This window comes from Balaenoptera ricei, chromosome 15 (genome assembly GCF_028023285.1).
Source record: "Balaenoptera ricei isolate mBalRic1 chromosome 15, mBalRic1.hap2, whole genome shotgun sequence".
Classification (NCBI taxonomy): Eukaryota; Metazoa; Chordata; class Mammalia; order Artiodactyla; family Balaenopteridae; genus Balaenoptera; species Balaenoptera ricei.
The window spans coordinates 44,846,352-44,870,430 of NC_082653.1; the positions used below are offsets into that span (position 1 = coordinate 44,846,352).

General features: G+C 56.3%; 1 protein-coding gene across 1 annotated transcript; it reads right to left on the bottom strand.

The window, feature by feature from the left end:
* Positions 1–1,472: 1,472 nt before the first annotated feature.
* On the bottom strand, positions 1,473–11,383 carry CST7 (cystatin F). Its single transcript, XM_059896598.1, has 4 exons — positions 11,311–11,383; positions 3,579–3,751; positions 2,577–2,693; positions 1,473–1,947 (listed from the first exon to the last, which is right to left on the bottom strand). Exons 1-4 carry the CDS (start codon positions 11,378–11,380, stop codon positions 1,870–1,872), a joined length of 438 nt encoding a protein of 145 aa, XP_059752581.1. The 5' UTR covers positions 11,381–11,383; the 3' UTR covers positions 1,473–1,869.
* Positions 11,384–24,079: the final 12,696 nt, after the last annotated feature.

The following is a 24,079-nucleotide window of genomic DNA, read 5'->3' on the forward strand; positions in this document are numbered from 1 at the left end:
TGCAGGTGGTCCTCTGGGTGGCTGTGTTCCTCAGGGCCTGGCCTGTCTGCAACCCGGGGCGGGCTGGGCTACATCTGGAGTGGAGGCCCTGAAGCTGGATCCCAGAGTCTGCACGGCTGGTGAGCAGGGGCGGAGGGCCTGGCGGGGAGGCTCTGGAACACAGAGCAGGGCAGGCCTGTCTGTCGGGAGTTTGACTGGTTTTGGTCAGTTTGAGACCTCAAGTGTTTCTTCTTCCTGGTCATAATTCTGGTACTGTATGTCTTAGAATCCTGTATCCTTAACTTTACATTTTCCCAGTGACAGTGAATGAGATGAAGGGGCAGCTTCCCACTGTCAGAATCATTCCCTCTTAGAGCAAAGCTGATAAGTTTTAAAAAACAGGTAGAATTGGGTGGCAGCATGGGACTTCAGGCCACCACTGGTTGACATCCACTCCCTGTGGTAAGTGACGCTGTCACGGGCACAGGGGGAGTTGGGGGCAGGGGTGCCGTGGGGCTGCTCCCCGTCACACCTCTCCTTTCTCACACCACGTGAGGCCTGTGGCGCAGCGTCCGGTTGGTCTCACAGTTGTCAGGAGACACTTGGCCTTGTGCTCTGGTGCGTGTTTGAAAGTGAGGATGGAGGGGACCTCAGAGCTTGCGTCCCCTGTGTCAATCATGGGGGCCCCACAGGTGTGTCCTGAAGCGTCTGGCCCTGGTGCTGGACCCCAGTGTGCCTGCCGTCCTGCTGATGGATGGGGTCAAGCAGGGGCTGAACTTGCTTGTGTTCACGAGAGGGCTGCCTTCAGGGGCCTTCAGAGTCTCGAACGAGTTCAGCATCGCGTGGCATAGTGGCCGCCACTGCCCCTGAATGAGTGACCAGGAGGTGAGTCAGGGCCACAGAAATGGAGGCGGCTGTGGAATTATCGTGACTCTCATCGCTGCAGGAGCCAGAGGAACTTCACTTGGGGGTTCGCCTTTGTCACGTTTATGACAGCGAGCTAAGTCGCCGTACGAATTTAACGCACATTTTCTGTTTCCTGTGAATTACCGAGTCGTTCTTTTAAAGGTGACAGCACGTTTTGCGCTAATCCGTAGTTGGATGAGGACGCCCGGGCTCACGGTGCAGGCGTCTGGGTCCCCTCCTCCCGCTTGGCCCAGCCTTGCGCCGCCTCCACTGCGAAGGCCTTCCCGCCTTCCCACCCACGGTGGTGCCCCCGCCCAGCAGGTCCTCCACCCTGCCTCCCTCTCTGTGCTGGGCTGTGGGGTCTGCTGGCTCCGTCCCTGCCCACCTGCCCAGGCGCAGCTGCCGAGCCTGAGGCAGCAGAGAACGTGGGGGTGGGATGCGCAGAAGACAGCGCAGCTGGAGGTGGGGGGCCGTGGGGCTTTGGTCTTCAGTACGGTTCAGTGGTGAGCCCCCCAGGGCTTTGTGGAGGGAAGGGGCCCTCCTGACTTCCCCATTCTCCCCTCAGCAGGTCAAGCAGCAGGCATTGCTTCGAGGTGATCAGTTCTTTATTCAGGTTTATTCCTGACTATTCACCCAAGAGGTCACTGATGGCCTGGTCCCTGCCCAGTGCTGGAATGATTATTCAGATGGAAAGGTGGCCCTCTGGGCTTTCCTCGAGGGCCTGGGACCTTGGGGCAGTGAGGTGGGAGGGCCCCTCGGGGTCGAGAACCCGTGTAATCCCCATTGGAGGACTCGCCCTGTCTGTGCAGACCCTAAATCTAGGTGCACAGTGTCGGGGAGACTAGTTAAGTTTGGAAGGAGACTTGATGTGTTCAATCCAGCCGTGGGGGGGCTCTGCGCTGACCCCTGGCACCGCCATTCTGCTCTCAGGAGATGCTGTTTCCCAGGGCCCACGACAGCAGGGATGGAGCTGGGAGGCGGGAGTCAGTGACAGCGGAGGACAGGCACCTCGAAGCTCTGGAGCCAGGGGACCACCCAGACTTCAGAGTAGCAGCTGAGAGTCTGAAACGAGGGTGGCCTGAGGGTCCCCCTTTACGGAGGCTTCCCACCCCGCCGGGGCGACCCAACCCGCAGCAGAGGTGGGTTCCCAGCGCCACTGCCTCGGGCAGATGTGTGTGTGTGTGTGTGTGTGTGTGTACACATGTGTGCTTGTGCTTGTGTGCTCACGTGTGTGCGCCCACGCATGTGCATGTGTGTTTTCTTTACTGAAGAATTCCCTCTCTGCCCTGATTTTATTTTGAAAAATTTCAAATCTACAGAAAAGTTGAAAGAATAATTCAAAAATATATACTCAACACATGTATTTACAAATTACCAAATTTTGCCACATCTGCTCTCCCCATGTGTGTATATAAAATTTCTCAATTATCTACAAGTTTTCTTTTGCCCTCCCCCCACCCCCAAACCTGCAGTGTTTACTCCCTGGAGATGTGCCTGTGGGAACGAGGAGGGGTGGTCGTTTGGGAAGTCCTGGGGGGCTGCCTCTCGCTCTCCCGTGTCGGGGGTGGGCTTGGGCGCTGCTCAGGGGTGGGATCAGGAACCTCGCAGGTAGAGCAGTGCCGAGGGTGATTTCCGAGGCTGCGAAGGTGGCTGGGGGGTGGTGAGCAGTGGGGAGGCCAGAGCCCTCTTACCCGCTTCAGGGTGCGGTTGGTCTGGAAGCCGCAGTCGTCCAGACTCGAGTGCCTGGTCTTCTTGCAGGTGGTTCTGCTGATGTCCAGGTCCAGCATGAACTTCAGGCCCTTCACTATCTGAGGGGATAGAGGGCGGGCCTGGGTCACTGGGTTCAGGACATGGTGAGAGATGGGGTGAGCTGGGGGCCCACCTCCCTCCCCCCCAGGCTTGGGCATGCGCTCCTGCAGACGGTGGAGACTGAAGACCCCAGTCCCCGGGTCTGGGCCCCTGGAGTCCTGACACTGGCTACTTAGACCCGCGCAGAACACCCTCCGTGATAGGGACAGCATCCTGCTCTGAGAGTTTGCGGTTGCCAAAGAGAATAGAGACAATAAAGTCACCCCCCAGTCCTGTACCCAGGGGTGACCATTATCGTGAGTCAGCATGTGGGGTGGTGTCGGGCAGCACACATCCTCGGGGCTGTGGGTCTCTCTCCCCAAGGCCAGCTCCCCGGTCAGTGACCGCGAAGCTTGCTGACCGGCTGCACTGGGCCCCTGCTTTTTGAGAGTGGCTGCGTCCTGTCACTGACTGTGTCCTGTACCCTCACTGACCTGTGTTCTCGGGACCCAGGACGAGCCAGGCCTGGCTGCCCCGTGGTGTCCCCGTGGGAGGGGGAGCACTGAGCTGCTCGTATGGGGCCGCTGAGAAGCGTGGGGACCTTGCAGGGTGGGACACTCCTGCAGGGACGGGGCAGTGGTTGGGGGACATGGCCAGAAGTGCTTTGGGGCCGTGGAGCAGTGGCCTGCGGGCAGCCCGGCAGGCAGGCAGCCCTGAAGGTGGGCGGCGGGGCAGCTTGTGCCCCGTGGTAGCCGCCCTCCCCCACATCCTCCCTGTGTGCTGCCTGGGAGGAGCCTGGTTCAGTGAGAGACGGCGCCGGCCTCGGTGCCTGACTCTGGTGGCCCCGGTCCGGTTCTAGGTGGTCAGACCTGGCCGCCTTGGGCAGTCCTGAGCCCGGACCCCACCTGGACGAGGGCTCTGCTGACGTGCGACTCCCGGAACAGGAAGGCGTCGTTGCTGCAGTTGTTGAAGCTCTCGGCACTGTGTCTGGCTGCCCTGAGGACGTCCGGGTCGTTGGTCTTGATAGTCTTGGGAAATCCTGGCTTTACACCCGAGTTAAGGATCTGGGAACAAAAATCTGGACGAGAAACAGAACCAAACAAGAACATTACCGTGGGGGGGTCCTTGGTCCAGGGATCACGCCTCCTGCCTCTGCTCCCAGTGTGGCGCCCGGCCCGTCCACCCCTCGCCATCCGCCCACCCGGCCTGTTCTCCCCTCCCCTGGCCGTGTTCCCTGCCGGCCCGTCCATCTCTCGCCCCCCAGTGCGTCTGCCCTCCGTCCCCGTGGTTGCCCCGTCCTCAGCCGAAGGCCAGTGCGGTGGGCGGCACAGAGGTGGATAAGATGTGGTCCCGTCCTGTCCCTGCCCGCATGTGTCCCTGGGTTCTGTCCTTTCAGAACCCAGGTTGTTTTGAACAGTTACAGGAGCCTGGACACCACTGCCCGCCCTCAGGCCTGGACCCTCTGTCAGGATGAGCCCTGGTGCTCCGAGAAGTCGGCCCTGGCCTTTGAGGCTGCCCTCGGCTTCGAGCCCTCAGCTTGTCCCCAGCAAGTGGCCGAGGGGAGGTGCTCGAAGGCCGTCCTCCGCCCCCAGGACTCTCGAGCGAATCCGCCCAGCTGCCAGGTCCCCGCGGCGCCCATGTGCTGCCTCCTTTGGGGTGTTTGGGCAACAGGTGGGTGGTGGCTTTTCTAGTTGGTGTCTCAGGGGTGACTTGATTTCAAATTTATGTTTCTCAGTTTTGCTGCAGTGGTCACGGACTACTTTTATATTAAAAACTAAATTGCGGGGGAGGGAGAATGGGAAGAGGGTTTGGGTTGTAGATTACTTCTCTTTTCTAAGAACTCCCCAGATTTTCCTGAAATCATCTTGTGCCAGAAGTGACCCGGAGCTGAGCCACCCCGTGGTGTCGGCTCAGCTGTTTTCTTTCACTGAGTCGCGTGGAGCGTGGGGTCTGCGCCTCGTGCACGGCCTGCATCGGGGCTCAGCTGCGTCCTGGCCGGTGTGGAGGGTCCACTGCCCTGCACTGCCCTGGAAGGTCACTCTGCCTCCCTTGGCCGTGACCTTGGGGAGCACCTGTGGTGCATTCAGTGGGGGTGGGGTCAGCACGTGGTGGACCCGCTGGAGCCACAGGAAGTGGAGACTCGTGGACGAGCTTCCGGGCGTTGAGTGTGGGAAGGAGGGGTCCCGTCCTCACGGGGGACTCGCTGGGACTGCAGACCCAGGGTGCTGGGTGTGGGCCCCGCCGTCTTGAGGACACACGGTTCCCTGGTTGTGAAGAAGTCTCGACTCGTGGGAGGAAAACAGTGGTGTGAGGTCGGCAGCGCTTGGGGGCTTTGTTCCTCAGGGGCTGGATGGGGGTGTCCTGCTGGAGACAGGGCCCCCCAGCCACGGGGCTGATGGACTGAGAGGACCTTCACCTCAGCTGGGGGTGGGGGTCAGGGTCAGTGGGCTTGCTGGGCCGGGACCCAGGCATCTGGCAGGACGGCCCATCTGCGGCTATGTGTCCAGGAGCCTGGGCTGGGGTCAGTCCAGTATGCTGGGACCTCTTCTGGGGGCCGGCCTGTACGTGGGTCACAGCAGAGGGTGAGACACGGCGCACGCCAGCTCAGCTCAGTGGGGAGGTCTTGCCAGGGTGTCAGTGAGCCCATCAGCCTAGAGCGAGGTTTTCGGAGGAGGCTGGTTCCACCGCCGCCTGAGGTCTGCACAGAGCCCTCCTTAGAACTGGACGTCTGCTGTGACAGTGGGCACACGAGACCCCCACCGGGTGCGAGAACCAGGACGGCCAGAGCCGGCCCTGTGCGGCCTCGCTGAGGGTTCTCCTCTCCAGGTGGGTGGAGCGGAGGAGGGGGCTCTGGCAGTGGGCAGAGAAGGCGTGAGTCCGGTCTGGGTAGGGTCTGCGGAGGGCCCATGACCCTGGGGGTGAGCCGCTGGCGCTCATGACAGCCTCTTTGTAAGAGGGGCTGGCACTGCCCGCCCAAGCGGGACCCCTCCTGGCAGGCGGGCCCCAGCTGGGTCCCTGGGCCGAGATGGAGCTCTGGACGGCTCTGTGAGGCCCCCTCAGCTGGGAGGCCTGCTCCACCCCCATGAGAGCTTCCCAGCAGGTGAGGTTGTCTCTCATCCCCCACGAAGCTCTGTCCCCAACGTCTCTGAGAATCTCCTTTGCCATAATCCGGCCCTCACATGACGTCCCCGCAGACTCTGGGCTGGGCCGTGGCTGAGGTCTCTGGACGCAGCAGCTGGGTTGGTCGGCTGGCTGGGCCCTGAGCCCGTGGCTCTGACTCTGGTGCTGGGAGGGCTGCTGGCCTGCTGTTGACGACAGGAAGTCCAGTGTGGTTTTCTGTTTGGAAAACAGCTTGATTTTTGCTTGTCAGCATAGTCCGAACAGCAGACGGGAAGGACCACCTGGTGGGCGGTCCAGTCTCCCATGTGTTTGTGGGTCTATATCCACGGCTATTTTTGCTTTGTACAAATTACATATATTCCTTTTTCTGATTATAAGCTTACTTGTTTGGTAGGAAACTTGAAAAACACAGAAAAGTACAACAGAAACATTAGAGCTCACTCTCAGTGTTGCAAAGGTAACCACTGCTACCTGTTTTTTAAATAAAGTATACTACATTTAATTTCGCTTGAACTTAACATGATTATAATAATGAAGTGAAACTAGGTGAGGCCAAACCTCTGATGAACGTCTCTGCCAAACGTGTGATGTCAGTTCCTAAGCGATTTCGGTAAAGTTACAAAGAGTTTATAGGAAACATGGAAGTTGGTTTATTTTTACCTACATTTCCTAAAATACAGGCTTCAGTTACGTGAGGCTTCATCAGCAGAGTTATCTAAACAAACAGTAGAACCCCATTTTTAATTTAAAAAAGTTGAAAAGTCAAACTTATTTTCAGAGCGATTCTTCAGAATGTCCACAGGGCAAGGTTGGTGCAGAATAAGCCCAAAGAGGGGCTCTCCTTCCGGAAGAAGACAGGCAGCCGGGGGGGGGTGGACCCTGGGCCCCAGCCAGCTAGCCCTCTCCCTCTCCCACCACCGCCAAGGGGGCCCCCGGGCCGGCCGTGGTCCCATCTACAGGGAGGAAACAGGCCTCAAAGGAGTGCAGGGCGGGTTAAACCTAGGTGTGAAAGCCCTGTTCTTTTTCTCTTTTTCTCTTTTTCTCTCAAGAAGTATTTCTCGATGGGTGCTGTGGGCAACTCCAGGTTGGGGGCAGGACGGTGATCCGGCAGAAGGGGCTCAAGGAGGGAGCTGGGGGTGGGGACCAGTTAGAGGGCAGAGAGCAGAGCACGAGGCAGACCTGACCGCCCTTTGCTGCAGGCTGGGTGCGGGGGCCAGAGTGGGGGGATTGTGACTCACACCGGTGGCAGGTGGTGGCCTGGTGATGACTGAAAGGACAACCAGAAGGAGAGGTTGTGAGGAGGAGCAAACACTCTTCATCACATGCGCTGGGGTGGGGAGGGGCCGGGCGGCACAGAGAAGTGAGGTTTCCAAATGAGCCGGACTCCCTCCCCCATCCCCTGCCAGGCGGGGCGTGGAGGCTTTGGCCCAGAAAGGCACTGGGAAGAGGGAGGCGGGCAGACCCCGTGGTGAGGGGTGGGCTGAGTCAGGAAGGAGAGAAGAGGGCCCCTTACTGCTCTTGGGAGAGAAGTGGCTCTTCAGCTGGTCTTGAAAAAAATGACTCAAGACGGCAAGAGATTTGGCAAGAGATGGGGGGCCGGAGACTTGGGAAGATTAGGGTGACAGCAGCGCTGTGCTGGGTACTGAGCGGGGGGTCCAGCCGCCCCCGGATGCACGGTTGGAAGAGCACCGGGCGAGCACAGTGTGCAGGGGCACGGGGCTTGGAGGGAGGACGGCAGAGGCCCAGCTTTCCTGGGGCCGGAGCAGACTCCCCGGGGCGGAGATGTGAGCCCCTGTCGTCTCAGACCTGGACGGTGGAGCTGGCCCTGGGACCGAGAGCGTGGGCAGGAACCAGTGCGGGACCTGCCTCTGGCGGATCCTTCCCACCTGCCCTGGCACAGCCGGGACCTGGTCCAGGAGCCAGCACGCTGGGGATCCCGCAGGCCCCTGGGCTGCTCAGGCTGCACCAGTGGACTCCCGGCCACCCCCTTCTGTGAAATCGCCCCAGGCCCCTTGGACACCCCCTGATTCAACCTGATTCAAGGGAGTCAAGGAGTCTCTACTCCCCTGGTGATCAGAATGGGAAGCAAAACGTCAAGGAAACATTCTGATGTTTCTTGCTGAAAAGTGTAACTTTCCATCTAAATCACAAGTGATTCCTACTCCAGCTCCTGTCCTGTCCTGTCCCTACACCCCCTTCTTCAGAACTAACACCGGCCCCACTGATTTCGGTGGCCAGGCTCTGCACTTGCCCTCACCAGTTGGGGCACTCAATTCCCTCCACTGGTGTGTGGGCACTTCACAAACATCGAAGGGTTCAAGGCAGATGCACAGTTGAGCAGGTGGAGCCGGAGCTTGGGGGACATTGTCAGCAGCCCTTTGGGTTGCGGCAGCAGTTAATTGTTTCTATGCAGGTTAAAGAGGATGGAGTCTGCCCTCCAATCACCACCAAACATGCAGCAAATGTCCCAGGAGAGGACAACAACTTCCTGACAAAGAGCAGCTGGTAAAATGAGCCAGCAGCAAATGGTTTTGGTAAACGCCTCTCAACTTGCTTTTCTGAAAAATGAAGACACGGGATGACGTCCCGTAGGAGGCGCTGGAGCCTGGGACACTGGCTGTGTGTCCACGGATGCACCGAAGCCGGGTGGGGGTGCTGGGCCCTTTGGAGAGTCCGGTGCCTCCGGCCGCGCAGCCCCTCCCTCCCTGGTGTGGAAGGGAGAGGGGGCTGCTCAGGCAGCTGGGGCTCCCCACCCCTTCCTGTTTCAGGAGTGTCTTGTGTGTGGCCGGGAGGTGGGGGGACCCGAGAAGGGAACCAGGGTGCCCAGGAGCCGAACGCGGAGGCCCCTGCTGGAGGCCGCCCCGCCGTGTCCCCGGAGGTCTCCTCGTGGAGGCTGCTTCCCTGCCAGCATCACGGGGCCCTTGTCATTGTCACGGGCGGGGTCCTGGAGCGCACACTAGGAGGGCTGTGCCCACAGAGCGGGGTGCTGCTGTCCACTGCCCGCCTGGAGGTTCACTCCGAGCCTCGCCCCCTCGCGTGACACCAGAACTCAGTGCGCTGGTGGTTGCCCTTAATTGCGTGGGGCCACACCCACCTGGCTGTGCTCTGGGGGCTCTGACTAACGAGTAGCCCCGTTCTGAGAGCATAGGTGTCCCCTGGCACAAACAGGATGCTGGTTAGTCCCCGCCTTAATCCACTGGGACATGGCCAGAGTGAGTCCCAACTCTGCCTCTCAAAGGCTGTACAGCCTTGGGGAAACTGCTTGACCTTTCTGAGCCTCCGTGTCCTCATCTGTATAATGGGGTGATGATGGCACCAACCCCACAGGGTTGTGGTGGAAATACAGGAGACCATCCACAGGAAGATCTTGTCGATAAAGGACATGCCATAGTGTCATGATTATCAAATGTGCGAAATGGCTGCAGTGGGGCTCTGAGGGCAGATGGGTGTCCCCACTGGAAAAAAGAAACCTCAAAATGCAGAGGGTGGGTCAGTGGCCCTCATGCCGAGATGCAGCAGTTCCCCCCCCACCCCCCGCCCTGGGATGCAGGCCGGCGTGAGCCTCCCTTGTGGTGGGCGGTCTCTGGGTCCTGCCACTGGTGACGATGGCTGGTGGACCCCAGGCCCTGCCAGGCGGCCTGTGATGGGAAGATGGGCCCCTGTGAGCCCGACTGGGAGGGCTTCCCAGGAGACATGAGAGTCAGGTTGAAAAAGGGCTTCCATTTTCAACCGAAGGAAAAGTGGCTGAAGAAATCGATGTAGCAATTTCCTAGGTTCTGAAGGGCTTGGGGAGGGCGGCTGCCGGGCTCAGATCAGCGTAGTTGAGCGCCAGGGGTGGGGAGAAGCCAGGTGCCCAGGTGGCGACACTCGGGGCCCCCGTCCTCCCACCACGGAAGGCTCTAGGGTCTGTTCTCAGAGGAAGGCCGTGGGGCTGAGGGGCGGACTCGGGTCTGGGGCTGAGCTGTCTCTGCTCGACCCCCAGACCGGGGCCTCCAAGCCACTCACTCGAGCCCGAGGCCCTCGCTGGGGCCGTCACCTGTCACCTGACGGAGGCAGCAGACAGGATCTGTGTGGCGTAGGGGCTGCGGCCAGCAGAGGCTCAGGAGCAGGGGTGCGGGCAGGTGGGTGGGCGGCTGCCCCCCACCCCAGACCTGGGGCATTGCCTTCCGTGGGCCACCGCAGCCAGGCGCCTCCAGGGCCGGAGGGGTGCAGTGGTTTACCCATTTCATGGACAGTGAGACTGAGGCTCAGAGAGGCTCCAGGTCCCAAGGCCTCTGCCTGTGGCTTGGACCCTGGACCCTCCTCCATCTGGGCTGCGGGGCTGAGAGCAGGCCTGACGGGGGAGGGCCGGGCCAGCCAGAGGGCTGTGTCAAGGGCAGGCCGTCTTCCACCTCCCGAGGGGGCAGGTGCGGGACTGGGTTGGAGAGGGTTTGGTCCAGCACCAAACCCCAGCAGAGGGGAGGCAGTCCTGCCAAGGAAAGGAGGCCAGCGTCCAGCGCCTCCTGGGCCACGCAATCCTGCTTCTGCCCCGCTTGTTAGGGGAGGAAACGAGGCTGGCAGAAGCAGCTTAGGAAAGCGGGACAGAGGGCACGAACGTTACATCCCAGTGCAGTGGAGATGGCGGGCCCCTCACTCAGGCTTTCAGAGGGAGTCACTTCCCTGGTCTGAACATCCAGCCACTTCCCTGGCCTGGCCTCCTCGGTTGGGCACTAAGGGGGCCCCGGAGGACAGACAGCTCCCGGAGGAGAGGACCCGTGAGGCTTCATGGTGTGAGCTAAGACCGCGGCTGGGGGAGGGGGCAGAGGCAGGATGTCCTGTCCCCATGGTGCCTGAGATGGTCCAGAGCCCCAGGCGGTGTCACCCACTCCCGAGGCTGTGACCTCCAGGGACTGAGAGGCTCAGGCTGTCCCCTGGGCACCTGCCTGGGCACCCCCGACCTGGTCACCCGTGGCCGGGCTCCGGACCTCTTCAAAGAGGGAGGAGGGCAGAGACCAGTTGCTACCTGGGGGCTGTACCCCTCACCCCGTGCTGGTCACTTAAGCCCCGGCTGCCAGCTTCCTCGTGCGCATGGGGGCAGGTGCTCACGGGCTGTGTTACTGGGCAAGTCGCCTAACCTCTCTGTGCCTCATTTCCTGGCCTACAGGTGGCGGCTTCCCTCGCCCTCCCCCCAGCTCTGGCCTGGCTGGAAGGATGAAGACTTAGGGTCCCCCGAGCCAAGTCACAGGGCAGCAGCGGAGGCAGGAAGGGTGCACCATCAAACAGAAATGGCCTGACCGCTACCCTGTGCTCTGTCTCCGCGGAGGGGCCGTGGCGGGCCCTCCCTTAGGTACTCGCAGACCCCTGGAGCGGCGGGGGACAGAAGGCACTTCCCCGGTCCCCAGACACCCCCCGTCCCCCTCTCTGCCGAAGCCTGCTCCCCACAAAGGCAGCTGCTGTGAGGTCCCCTGGAACGTGCCTTGGGAACGGGGTTGGGGGGCAAGCTCACGGCGCCTGGACAGTGGGGAGGCCCCCTCTTACCTTGTGACGGGTCCCCCGTGGCACCCAGGACCAGGCCACAGACGACCAGCAGTACCCCGGCAGGACGCATGGCTGCACGCAGGGCTGTGCTGGGTAAGGGCGCCGGCAGCGAGGTGCTGGGGCAGCCCCGCCCCGCGACCCGCCTGCCTGGGGTGCGGGTGGTGGTTTCTTGCTCTTCGTCTCCACATCTCGCAGCTACAAACTCAACCGCTTCCTTTGTAAAAGTTTCCAAACAGCGATTATTTGCAGGGGAGGGGAGAAAGAGGTGAGAGCTGTGGGCAAAACTTCTGCGATTTTCTACCCTTGAAACACATGGAAGAGACGTTGCAGCAGAAAAATGAGCAGGGATTTTCAGAAGCACACTCACTTGGGGTTCCTTCTCCAAAGGGTATGCTCCTCAGGCCTAGATTCTGGGGTCTGAGTGGCTCCCTGCAGGAGACTGTGCTCCTGCTGGCGTGAATTAGGCGACTCTCCCTGGGATGTAACAGGAAAACAGGGTGCAGACTGCAGTTTAGAGGATGACTATCGCCAGGCCTGGAACTGGGTGAGGAACAGCGTTTGCTGATGAATGATTGATCCTTGGAACTTTTTGGCTCAGAGCTGGCAAAGGAGAGGAACAGTGTCTGGCCTAGAGGTCCCGGCACTCTGCCCAACCTCTAGGCCAGGCCCACGGTTAGGAGTGGGAGCTCTGGAGCCAAAAGGCTTGAGGCTCTACTTCTGAACACCTGGGCCACCTTGGGTGGAGGTCTCCAAGCCTCAGTTCCTCAGGTTATGCTGAGGATTTGGGGATGTCGTGAATGTAAACGGCCACTCTGCCTGTGCCCTCCACCAGGCATGGCAAGGAGTTGGGCTGCCCCTGTGCTCACGGCCTTGACCCTGCAGTACCTCGGGGGCCGGCGGTCACTCCTGCATGTCCTCAGTGCAGAGGGTCATTCCCACTTTCAGAAGCTCCGGGGGTTGGGGAGCTCAGAGCAGTTATGGGACCTGCCTGTCACTGCACTGGTCTCTGGCCCTTGGCCCTGTTGTCTGTGAATGTGGGTGATGGTCCACCTCGCCGCCCAGGCCTGGGGGCGAGCAGAGGCCCAGAGAGGAGGAAGGAACTGGCGTTAGAGCAGCGTTACAGGCCCCCGGGGAAGTGTGCATGTGTGCACTGGGTACATGTGTCATGTGTATGCGTGTGCATCCAGTCTTTACATGTGTCTGAATGTGAACATGTGGAAGTGTGTTTTTCTGAGTGTGAATGAAAGGTGTGTATGTGCTTACACGCAGATGTGTATAAGTCTGTGTGAGTGTGTTTTGTATGTATGTTGTGATATTGATTTTATGTGTCCACTGGGCCTTAATCGCATGAGGCAATTCCTTGTGATAAATCTCTTTATACACACACACACCCTACTGCCTCTGTTTGTCTGGAGACCACTGACCCATACATTTGTGCAGGTGTCTGCGCCTGTATGTGTCTGTGTGTGAGTGTACATTGCTTTCGAGTCTGTGTGTTCATATGTGTCTGTGTCTCTGTGCACGTGTGCGACTGTGTGTGTACGTGCACTATTTCTGCCCCATCCTCGGCCTGCTGGGGGTCGTGGGCTCTGCGCTGAGCCCCACTCATTCATTGGCGGGTCTGTTCATCACTCACCCCTCCTGCCACCCCTTCCTGCTTAAAGTGTGGTCCCCTGCCCAGTGCCCAGTCAGCACTCCCTGGGCCCTTGATGGAAATGCAGCTTCTCAGGCCCTGCCCGTGATCAGGCTCTATGAGCGGGGCCCAGGAATCTGTTTTCACAAACCTCCCAGGAGACTTTTTGTCTTCTGGCCTCCACGCTGTGCCCCCTGCTGGTTGGCTGGAGCCGTCCAGTTCTCAGGCTGTCCTTCCCCCCGGCCGAGGAGCGAACCGGACACCTGAGCCGTCCTGCTGCTTCCAGGTCCTGAGCTTCCTGCCTCGTGCAGCCCGTCTTGGCCACAGCCGGGCCCAGGGAGCCTGGGGCTCCGCCAGAAGTGTTGCTGCATTTGTTCTGATGACAGCGGCGGTGATGGGGAGAGGGCATGTTCCAACACTTGCTGTGTGCTGGGCACTTTTCTCAAATCCCCACACCATTTGACAGTCGAGGAAACTGAGGCACAAGGGGGTGAGAAGTTGAGGGAAGTTCTGCAGAGTTGGGGCCCAGGCCCAGCGCTGTGGTCCCGGCCACTGCCTTGCACTCCCTGTCTCCCGCGCCCCCTGCCCCTGGCCTGGGGCCCCAAGCCTGGGGCTGTCCGTGCCGGCCACGCTGGCACTGGCCAGCCTGCAGATGCCAGCTTGGCCATGGGGGTCCCTGATGGTGGCCCGAGTGAGCTGACATCCTGTCCAGCACGACTGTTGGCGAAAGCATCACCGAGCCCTGCAGAGCAGGAGTGTGGGGGGCCTTGGAAGGAGTCTAGGGCTGTGTGTGTGTGTGTGACTTTTGTGCACCCAAACAATGTACAGAAGAAGCACAAAAACTGGTTGTCCCAGGAGAGGATTATCCGATGGGCTTCTGAGACCTTACGCCCTGCGTGTACTTTATTTTCTAAAGTCCACGGTGGTTGTCTGAGTGGAGGGGCAGGAGTGTGCTTTTTTGGTCTGGGAAGAGCTGCTGGGTGGCGAGCAGACTTTGTCCACACGGTGGCGCTGTGACCTAAGAAACGAGCAGGTCTCGCCCGGCGTTTCCCACACTGTGGGCTGGGGGCTTCCTCTTCTGCTCTGGGACCGCCACCGTGCCCCCACCCCCGCCCCGCCCTGCTTCCGTCCCTACATCTGCTGTACTGGTGATGGATTTCAGCAGTCCTCGGCCCTCTCTGGGGAAATGCAGTTCTCAGCGGGGGTGGGAGGGACCCTGTAAATCTTCGGCCTCGGGGCCCTTCACTCTCCCCAGGCTGGGCCTCCTCCTGGGGGATCTTGGTGCTTGTGCGGGTGGGGTTCCTGCACCCAGTGCCGCCCCCAACCATCCGTCATGATCGCACATTCTACACGTGGGGGGCTGCATGTGTCGGCATGTCCATCTCCATGGGGTCTGGGGCGTCCCTGGGAAGAGCCACAGGCTGGGGCCTGGAATCACCCTATGATGCTGGTGCCGCGTCTGGACTTGATCTCAGTGGGGCTGTCGGTGTGGTGGCCCCTGGAGTGGCAGGTGACAAACCCCTGGATCAAACCCACCCTGAAGCTCATGTGCTGCTAGATTTTCCAGTTATGAGTTCCCATCCAGTCTCTTGCTGCTTAAGAACATTCTAGTTGGATTTTCTAGGTTTGTTTCCCTTTCCCTCAGCATAAAAGGCCCCAACTGACAGATGGGAAACAAGTTTGTGGCTGGGTCGGTATCAGGGGTATGTGCTCGCCAGTTGGGAGGCTGGAGAAGTTGGTAATGCTATTGACCAGGAGAACTGAGAACCTTTCCAGTGGTGACGGGAGCCTGGATCCACAGGTGGAGCTGAACTCACGTGCCACAGGCACAGTGGGGCTTGGTTCCTGGATACTGCACACAACCTGCCTTACCTGTCTCAGTGCTGTGGCTTCTGCCCAGAGGTCATGTACAGGCCTGGCCTGGCTTCTGACACCCGTTACCTAAGGTTGCCAGTTAAAATACAGGGCACCCTGTAAACCTGAATTTCAGAGAAACAACAAATAAATTTTTAGTACAAGTAGATCCTAAATATTGCATGGGATGTACTTATACTGAAATCATTCATTCTCTGAAGTCCAAATTTTCTGTATTTTTATGTGCTAAACCTGGCAGCCCAACCCTTGCTTGGTCTGGTGACCTGGGTGGAAGGACAGAGTTGCCAGCTCTTTACACGTGATTCTTCTGTGTGGATCCGGGGGCTCTCAGCTCAGGGCCCCGGTGGGTCAGCCTGGTCAGCTGACCACACCGGCCAGCCCTGGGTCCTGGTTTGGAGCAGCACCTGGTGTGACGGGACGGGACGAGATTCCGCTGCTCCTCTTGCCCTTACGCTTTGCGGGTAAGAAGCGTCCTCAGGGGCCCTGATACTTGCTCTCCTGGGTGGGCTGCATGCTGCCCCTCGCTTGGGGACTCCGCGAGGGCTGCGCTGCTTGGCCTCCCGCTGTGTCACCCAGACAGCGACTCACGACATCATGTTGTGGCAGCGGCTTCTCACGGAGACTGGAGCTCAGCCTGCACAGCTGTGTGTACCGCCCTGAGGGTGGCTGAGGCCCGGGCCTGGGACCAGGGGGCTAGCCCGGAGGGGCTGAGGGCGCAGCTGCCCCCTCTGCTGACTGCTTGGTGGGCACAGGGCACCGCCGGCCCCACGGGGGGACCTTGATGCTCATCCTCCAGCCCAGGGGAGGGTCACGCCCTTTCCCAGGGGCAGCCTGAACCCCCGGGGCTCCAGGCAGGACCTCTCTGCAGGCCCATCGCCGCTCCAGAGTTCTGGCTGCCCTCACGCCCCAGCAGGCCACCGCTCTCCCCGCACCATCTTGTTTGCTCCCCAGGGACTCATCCCTACTGTCTCCACAGAAGGGATATTTAAGTTGAGCTCTGATGACGGGGTAGGAGTTTTATTGGCAGGAAAGGAGGGGGTGAAAGCAGAGGGAGCATCGTGACCAGAGGCTGGTGGGGGTCGGGCTCCTCATCAAGACAGCTGTGCTGCTCTGTGTGGCCGCAGCTGGGGATAGAGGAGCTGGCCCAGCCTCATCGTGTGGTCCTGGACCTCTGGGTCCTTCTTGGGGCCACCTGAGCCTAGGAAGGTTTGCTCAAGGGGAGCAAGTGCTGGTGCTGACAGCGAACTTGGCTCTGCCGCTGCCAGCCAGGCCCTTGTCCAGTGGCTGTTTAAGCCTCAAGCTGCAGGACAGTGGCAGTAGAGTGACCTATGACCTGGCATTGGAGAGCCAAGGGCTGTGTGCAGATCTAGACTCTGTGTCCACCTGTATCGTCCCCACCCGCCTGCTGAGTTTCCATGGGCCGCATTCTCTTCCAGTGGGTTTTACAGCCAAGGGCTGTCAGGGTCTGGAGTTGGGGCTCTGGAAACTCCTGGAAAGGCTAGAACCGGAGGATGAGGAGGAAAAGACTCAGGGCAGGACGTCGGGTGCTGGAACCTGCTGTGACCCCAGGACAGGGACACGGGCTGCTGACCGCCGAGGGGAGGCGGCTCTCTGACCTGTTTTCCCCCTTCACATCTTTCTTTCTGACTAAAGCTGCGTTTTCTGCTCTTAAGTCTTCACGTGATTACATTTAGCCCCCTGCCATACCCCTGTGTTCTGGGTAATCACCCCACCTCGAGGTCCTTCCTCACATCTGCAGCGTCCCTTTTCCCTGAAGAGTACCATAGTCACAGGTTTCAGGCTTAGGATGTGGGCATCTCTGGGGCCATTGTTGTGTCTGCTTCAGGAGGTGTCAGGAAGAGGAGGGCCCTGCAAGGTGGTGGGCCAAGAGCTGTTGAGGCCTCTGGGGGCCTCGGCTGTGCTGTCTCACAGACCGCCTACCTTCATCCTCCTCCTCAGGAAGATCTCACGCTGAGTACCGCCCCTCCAGCAGACCTGAGACAATGGTTGGAGCGCTTGGCATATGGGGGGGTCCCAGTGAGACACGTGCACTCGTGGACAACAGCCAGACCACACGTGACCATGGCACTCTGCCCACTCCCTGCTGCCCCTGCCCAGGAAGCCAGACCACAGCCTCTGCTGCAATCATCCCAACGGTCAGGCTTGGTCAGGAGCTGCCAGCTTCCCTAATTTTTGTCCCCGTGTTCAACTTAGCATCAACCAGAGAAGAAAGCCGAATGTGCCCCCAGCCAGGCCGACGGGATGCCCCGCTTCTAGTTGCCTGCCTCCAGCCTCCCTCGTCCCCCTCCCTGCACGCCCATCTCTGCCACGCGCCAGTGGCTGAGTTCCCTTGCTGTCTCATGCTCTGAATAGGGGAGATAGCTTTTGCTTTTTCTCTTCTGGGTGGTCCTTGTTTATTTCCATGCCGGGAGACGTGGGTGGGGATTGGGACGGGGACACAGCCTGTACAGGTGGGCTAACGCACAGGTTCTTGCTGGGCAGCTGGGGATCTCAGAGCCAGGCCCCTGGAGGGTGGGGAGGTGCTGGGTGGTGGGCTGGAGAGAGCCCTCAGGCAGAGGTGGCGCTCACAGTGTCCCCCCAGTAGCACGGCCACCCCGCCAGGCACTGCGATGTGGGCAGGGCACTGAGAGCACCTGCCTCTGGCCGCCGGCAGCTTCCAGGTGGGGTCCTGGTTCCTACGGGGGCCTCTCATTAGAATAGCCCCACAAGCTTGGCAAAAATGCAGACCGTTTGTTCCTGAGTGAACACTCACTCTGTGGATCTGGGTGTGGGGCTGGGAATGAGCATCTTCAGAGCTCCTGGGGGCCCAGCTAGACCTTGGAGCACAGCTGGGTCTCCACGAGAGCTCAGGCAGACACACCGCCCTCCCCACGGCCCAGGTTTGTCTTCCTCCCTGCGTCCCTCCTCGTTTCACGGAATGATTGCGGATTTAAATGCGTGAAGATGGTATCAACTACAAATTGGCACTTGCCGTTGGCACTTGCCACCTACCTCTACAAGGATTAAGTCAGGTGCTGCTGCAGCTGCTGACTTTCAACACCCCCTGAAAGGAGTTCAGGGTGGAGAGCAGAAATGAGGCCCTCTGTGTTCTGGGAAAAACTGGCAGAACAGGTCTGCAGATACATATTTTCAGGAGCAGATTTTATGAGCCCAATTCTTGTATCTCCTCATATCTAGAAAAGCACTAGAATCCTTCATGGTGACGACTGCTCCTCGTGACTAGCAGAAACCTTCTGTAAAAAAAAATATGTGCTTGATTGCATGTACTCCCCTTGAACCAAAATCACACATATACTGACCTTCCCCCCACCTCTTTGGAGCAGTTTCTCAGAGCTATCTGAAATGCTGTCTCCCGGGCTGCAGTCCTCATTTTGCCCCAAATAAAACTTAGCTCGCAACTCCCACATTGTGCATTTTTTTTTAAGTCGACAGTGGCTTCTCTGCCTCGGTCCCCCTTGGCATCTGACGACCCATTTATTGCTGTTAATTAGGCACCCGGGTGTACCTTCCCTCGGGCGTCTGTAACTCTCGGGCCTCGTTTGTTTGGCTCCCCGCTGATGCGCATAACCCATTTCACTGGCTTTCCTTCTGCCATTAGTTTCCGTAGCCCTCGTGTAGAATTTCCATATTGTAATTTCCCGATTCCAAGTTGTGTGGTGAGCTAGGATTGGTTTCACCGCCTCCCTTGCCTTTGTCCCATCCTTGGTGAATTTTTAATTGTGCAGGTGAATCTGCTGAGGTGTTTACCCTTCTGAAACCCCTGGGACCAGCCCAAACCAGGGCTGGCTGGACTTACATGTTGTGTGTGTGGTGGGTGCAGGTGTCACAGAACCAGGAATCCAGGGTCAAAGGGACAGTCATGAAAGTCGGTTCTCACCTGATTTCTTCCACAACATTTTAGTAGAAAAATTTTCAAGTTTTTTCAGAAAAGTTGAATGAATTGTTCTGTGGACATTCACATGCCACCCCCTAGATGCCACAGTTAACTTTTTCTGCATTGGCTCCATCCATCCATCATCCATCTATCCATCCATCCATCCATCATCCTTCCATCCATCCATCATCCATCCATCATCCATCCATCATCCATCTATCCATCCATCCATCCATCATCCTTCATCCATCCGTCATCCATCCATCCATCCATCCATCCATCATCCTTCATCCATCTGTCATCCATCATCCATCATCCATCCATCCATCATCCATCTATCCATCCATCATCCTTCATCCATCCATCATGCATCCATCCATCCATCATCCATCCATCCATCTATCATCCATTCCTCCATCATCCATCATCCATCCATCCATCCATCCATCCATCAATCCATCATCTATCATCCATCATCCATCCATTCATCCACCCATCATCCCTCAGTTCCTCTTGCTGTTTTTGCACATTAACTACAAAGTAGCTGCACTTCAGTTGATGTTGAATCCTGGGGACCCCATGCTGCCCAGTGACCACGTGGCCTCAGTTTAAATTCCCCTGGAAACAGGAAACCTGCTGCCTGCTGTAGCCCAGTTCCACCGCTCCAGCTGAACCAGGTTCCCTTCTGTGCCAGGGGCCCAGTGACAGGCTCCCTTTCTCCCAGGTGTGACTCTTCAACAGAAGGCATTGAAGGGAAGCAAGAGGTGGAACCCATGGGGATGTTAGAGCCCGGGGCTGGGCCCCTCCCGACCTCTGGCCCAGGGCCTCTGGCAGGCCCGGAACGTGTGGGTCTAACAAGCCCGTAGGCGAGGCTGATGCAGCTCACCCAGGCTCCACTTTGAGAACTGCTGATTTAAGCTTGCACGGCTCAGTGGAAGTCCAGTTATCCCTAAAATAACTGCTTAGTCAGAGTCTCGGGTGTCCTTTTGGAATAGGTATGGAAACATGCTTCTGGCCCGAGGGTACCACTCTTTGACCCCCGAGGGAGGCCAGGCCAGCCCCTCTCCTGGGCCCCCGGACACGCCAGGCTGCTGGCCGTGGGGCGGGCACCTTCAGGGTGGCGACTGACTCCTTCCTGTCTGGGTGTGTTTCAGGCTGCGTGTCTCTGCAGGTCTGCCGCCGGCCGCCCCAGCGGCCTCTGTGGCTCTCCTCAATGCCTGGGTGTCCATGGCTCCACTGACCGACAGGAGATGGGGTCCTGGCTGAGTCCCCGCAGAGAGACATCATCATTAGAGCTGGATGGGCCGTGGCACCAATAACCTTTCTTTGCTTAATTTATTTCCTCACCACCCAGAGTAAAATGTTCTGTAAGCAGGCAAGTGTGTGTCTCTGAGAACGCCTTTGCCTTCTTCTGCGGACTGCGCAATGCTGTCTTTCACACTCTGCTGTTGCAAGTTAAGTCATTAAAGAAGGAGTAAACTTGTGCTAATTGTCGATGGCTTATTACTACCTACTAGGACGGCCAGGCTGGGGATGTGTGTGAATTTCATTAATTTCTCCAGGCTTTTGGGGTTTGGCTTGAACTCAAAGGCCCTCCATGAGCGAACTCTTGTAAAAGCTTTAATTAACTCTTGCCAGTGTCAATATGTTTTATTACCTTCTGCAGCCCACAGGCTCCCCTGTGGCTAAATTACTCCGATGTTCCCAGCTGCCGTCATGAAGGCCGGTGCTCTGGGCAGACGGGAGTGGATTGAGTTGCTTTATGGGCTTCAGCTCAAGGGCAGTTCCTCTCCATCAGAGATGATGGCGGGGGCGAGTGGGGGGTGTCTTCTGCTCTGGGGAGTCAGAACTTGTTGCATCAGAAACCGAAGGGCTGAGCTTAGACTGACATATACACACTGCTATATATAGAATAGATAACTAATAAGGACCTACTGTATAGCCCAGGGAACTCTACTCAATACTCTGTAATGACCTATATGGGAAAAGACTCTAAAAAAGAGTGGACATATGTATATGTATAACTGATTCACTTTACTGTGCAGCAGAAACTAACACAACATTGTAAATCAACTGTACTCCAATAAAAATTAATTTAAAAAAAGAAGCCAAGGTGCTGAGCTTGGAGATATGACCTTGGCCATGCCCTTGAAGGCTACGTGGGGTCTGGGACTCAAGTTCGGGTCTTGATCTTCGCTTGGAAGCTGTGGGGTGGAGGGCGAGTCACCCCCACCTCCGGCTCCCTTTCCCTCCATTTGAAGGTGAGGGCAGGAATCCTGCCCCTAGACGGCCAAGTGCGGGGGCATCTTCACGGCCATAGGTGTATGCAGAGCCGCTGACTTCCACTGGCTCATGGTCTGGGGTCCGTGGCTGCCTGGCCTCTCAGGGTGGGAGCCAGGGGACAGACGTTGTCAGCCTGTGGCCCCTGCAGCAACCACCTGCCACATTCCACCCACACCTGCAGCCCCTGCCTCCCTGCCCACAGGACCAGAAGGGCTGGGGGGTGACAAGCCCAACCTCACCATGACTCCTGGGGGTGGAGGGGGTGGAGGTCTGCACGATGGGGGCACCCCAGCCTGCCAGGCCTGCATCCCCATGCCACTGGCTTCCCCTTGGCTCCAAATCCAAATTTATCCAAACATTGATCTTTGAGGCTTGCTACTTTGATTTGATTGAGGTAATATTTACATGCAGTGAATGTAAGATTGTAAACGGATGATTCCATGAGCTTCCGCAGATACACACAAGCGGGTACGGGGCCCCGGGTTCCCTCGAGCCCTGGCACCAGTCTGCTGGCTCCCCAGGCACCGTGTTCTGATTTGGTCCCCAGAGACTGGCCACCTTGAGCTCTGCACGAGGGACTTTCCCATCCCCCTTCTTTTGTGTCAGGTGATGTCCCTGGGGTTGAACCCTGTGGTTTGTGTGTCAGCGTCTCCTTTCCTTTTACTGAGGAGTAGGGTTCCCGTCTGTTTGTCCGTTACTTGTTTTTTTTTTTTTTTTTTTTTTTTAGAAATTTCATGTAATGTCTGAAACATTTATATTAACATATTTCCATACATATTTCCATACAAATACAAATATAAGATTTTTAGAAATTTCATGTAATGTCTGAAACATTTATATTAACATATTTCCATACAAATAACCCAATGAAAGTTTAGTATTAGTTGTTTTGTTTGTTTTTTTATACTGCAGGTTCTTATTAGGCATCAGTTTTATACACATCAGTGTATACATGTCAATCCCAATCGCCCAATTCAGCACACCACCATCCCCACCCCACCGCAGTTTTCCCCCCTTGGTGTCCATATGTCCATTCTCTACATCTGTGTCTCAACTTCTGCCCTGCAAACTGGCTCATCTGTACCATTTTTCTAGGTTCCGCATACATGCATTAATATACGATATTTGTTTTTCTCTTTCTGACTTACTTCACTCTGTATGACAGTCTCTAGATCCATCCACGTCTCAACAAATGACTCAATTTCGTTCCTTTTTATGGCTGAGTAATATTCCATTGTATATATGTACCACATCTTCTTTATCCATTCGTCTGTTGATGGGCATTTAGGTTGCTTCCATGACCTGGCTATTGTAAATAGTGCTGCAATGAACATTCGGGTGCATGTGTCTTTTTGAATTACGGTTTTCCCTGGGTATATGCCCAGTAGTGGGATTGCTGGGTCATATGGTAATTCTATTTTTAGTTTTTTAAGGAACCTCCATATTGTTCTCCATAGTGGCTGTATCAATTTACATTCCCACCAACAGTGCAAGAGGGTTCCCTTTTCACCACACCCTCTCCAGCATTTGTTGTTTGTAGATTTTCTGATGATGCCCATTCTAACAGGAGTGAGGTGATACCTCATTGTAGTTTTGATTTGCATTTCTCTAATAATTAGTGATGTTGAGCATCTTTTCATGTGCTTCGTGGCCATCTGTATGTCTTCTTTGGAGAAATGTCTATTTAGGTCTTCTGCCCATTTTTGGATTGGGGTGTTTGTTTCTTTGATATTGAGCTGAATGAGCTGTTTATATATTTTGGAGATTAATCCTTTGTCCGTTGATTCATTTGCAAATATTTTCTCCCATTCTGAGGGTTGTCTTTTCGTCTTGTTTATGGTTTCCTTTGCTGTGCAAAAGCTTTGAAGTTTCATTAGGTCCCACTTGTTTATTTTTGTTTTTATTTCCATTACTCTAGGAGGTGGATCAAAAAAGATCTTGCTGTGATTTATGTCAAAGAGTGTTCTTCCTATGTTTTCCTCTAAGAGTTTTATAGTGTCCAGTCTTATATTTAGGTCTCTAATCCATTTTGAGTTTATTTTTGTGTATGGTGTTAGGGAGTATTCTAATTTCATTCTTTTACATGTAGCTGTCCAGTTTTCCCAGCACCACTTATTGAAGAGACTGTCTTTTCTCCATTGTATATCTTTGCCTCCTTTGTCATAGATTAGTTGACCATAGGTGCGTGGGTTAATGTCTGGGCTTTCTATCTTGTTCCATTGATCTATGTTTCTGTTTTTGTGCCAGTACCATATTGTCTTGATTACTGTAGCTTTGTAGTATAGTCTGAAGTCAGGGAGTCTGATTCCTCCAGCTCCATTTTTTTGCCTCAAGACTGCTTTGCGTATTCGGGGTCTTTTGTGTCTCCATACAAATTTTAAGATGATTTGTTCTAGCTCAGTAAAAAATGCCATTGGTAATTTGATAGGGATTGCATTGAATCTGTAGATTGCTTTGGGTAGTATACTCATTTTCACAATGTTGATTCTTCCAATCCAAGAACATGGTATATTTCTCCATCTGTTGGTATCATCTTTAATTTCTTTCATCAGTGTCTTATAGTTTTCTGCATACAGGTCTTTTGTCTCCCTAGGTAGGTTTATTCCTAGGTATTTTATTCTTTTTGTTGCAATGGTAAATGGGAGTGTTTCCATAATTTCTCTTTCAGATTTTTCATCATTAGTGTATAGGAATGCAAGAGATTTCTGTGCATTAATTTTGTATCCTGCAACTTTACCATATTCATTAATTAGCTCTAGCAGTTTTCTGGTGGCAGTTTTAGGATTCTCTATGTATAGTATCATGTCATCCGCAAACAGTGACAGTTTTACTTCTTCTTTTCCAATTTGTATTCCTTTTATTTCTTTTTCTTCTCTGATTGCCGTGGCTAGGACTTCCAAAACTATGTTGAATAATAGTGGTGAGAGTGGACATCCTTGTCTCGTTCCTGATCTTAGAGGAAATGCTTTCAGTTTTTCACCATTGAGAATGATGTTTGCTGTGGGTTTGTCATATATGGCCTTTATTATGTTGAGGTAGCTTCCCTCTATGCCCACTTTCTGGAGAGTTTTTATCAGAAATGG

Excerpts from the sequence above, each read along its gene's own strand:
- CST7 (XM_059896598.1), bottom strand. The coding sequence starts at position 11,380 with ATGCGTCCTGCCGGGGTACTGCTGGTCGTCTGTGGCCTGGTCCTGGGT. Across the intron at positions 3,752-11,310 it reads CACGGGGGACCCGTCACAAG|ATTTTTGTTCCCAGATCCTT; the intron begins GTAAGAGGGGGC and ends TTTCTCGTCCAG. Across the intron at positions 2,694-3,578 it reads TCAGCAGAGCCCTCGTCCAG|ATAGTGAAGGGCCTGAAGTT; the intron begins GTGGGGTCCGGG and ends CTATCCCCTCAG.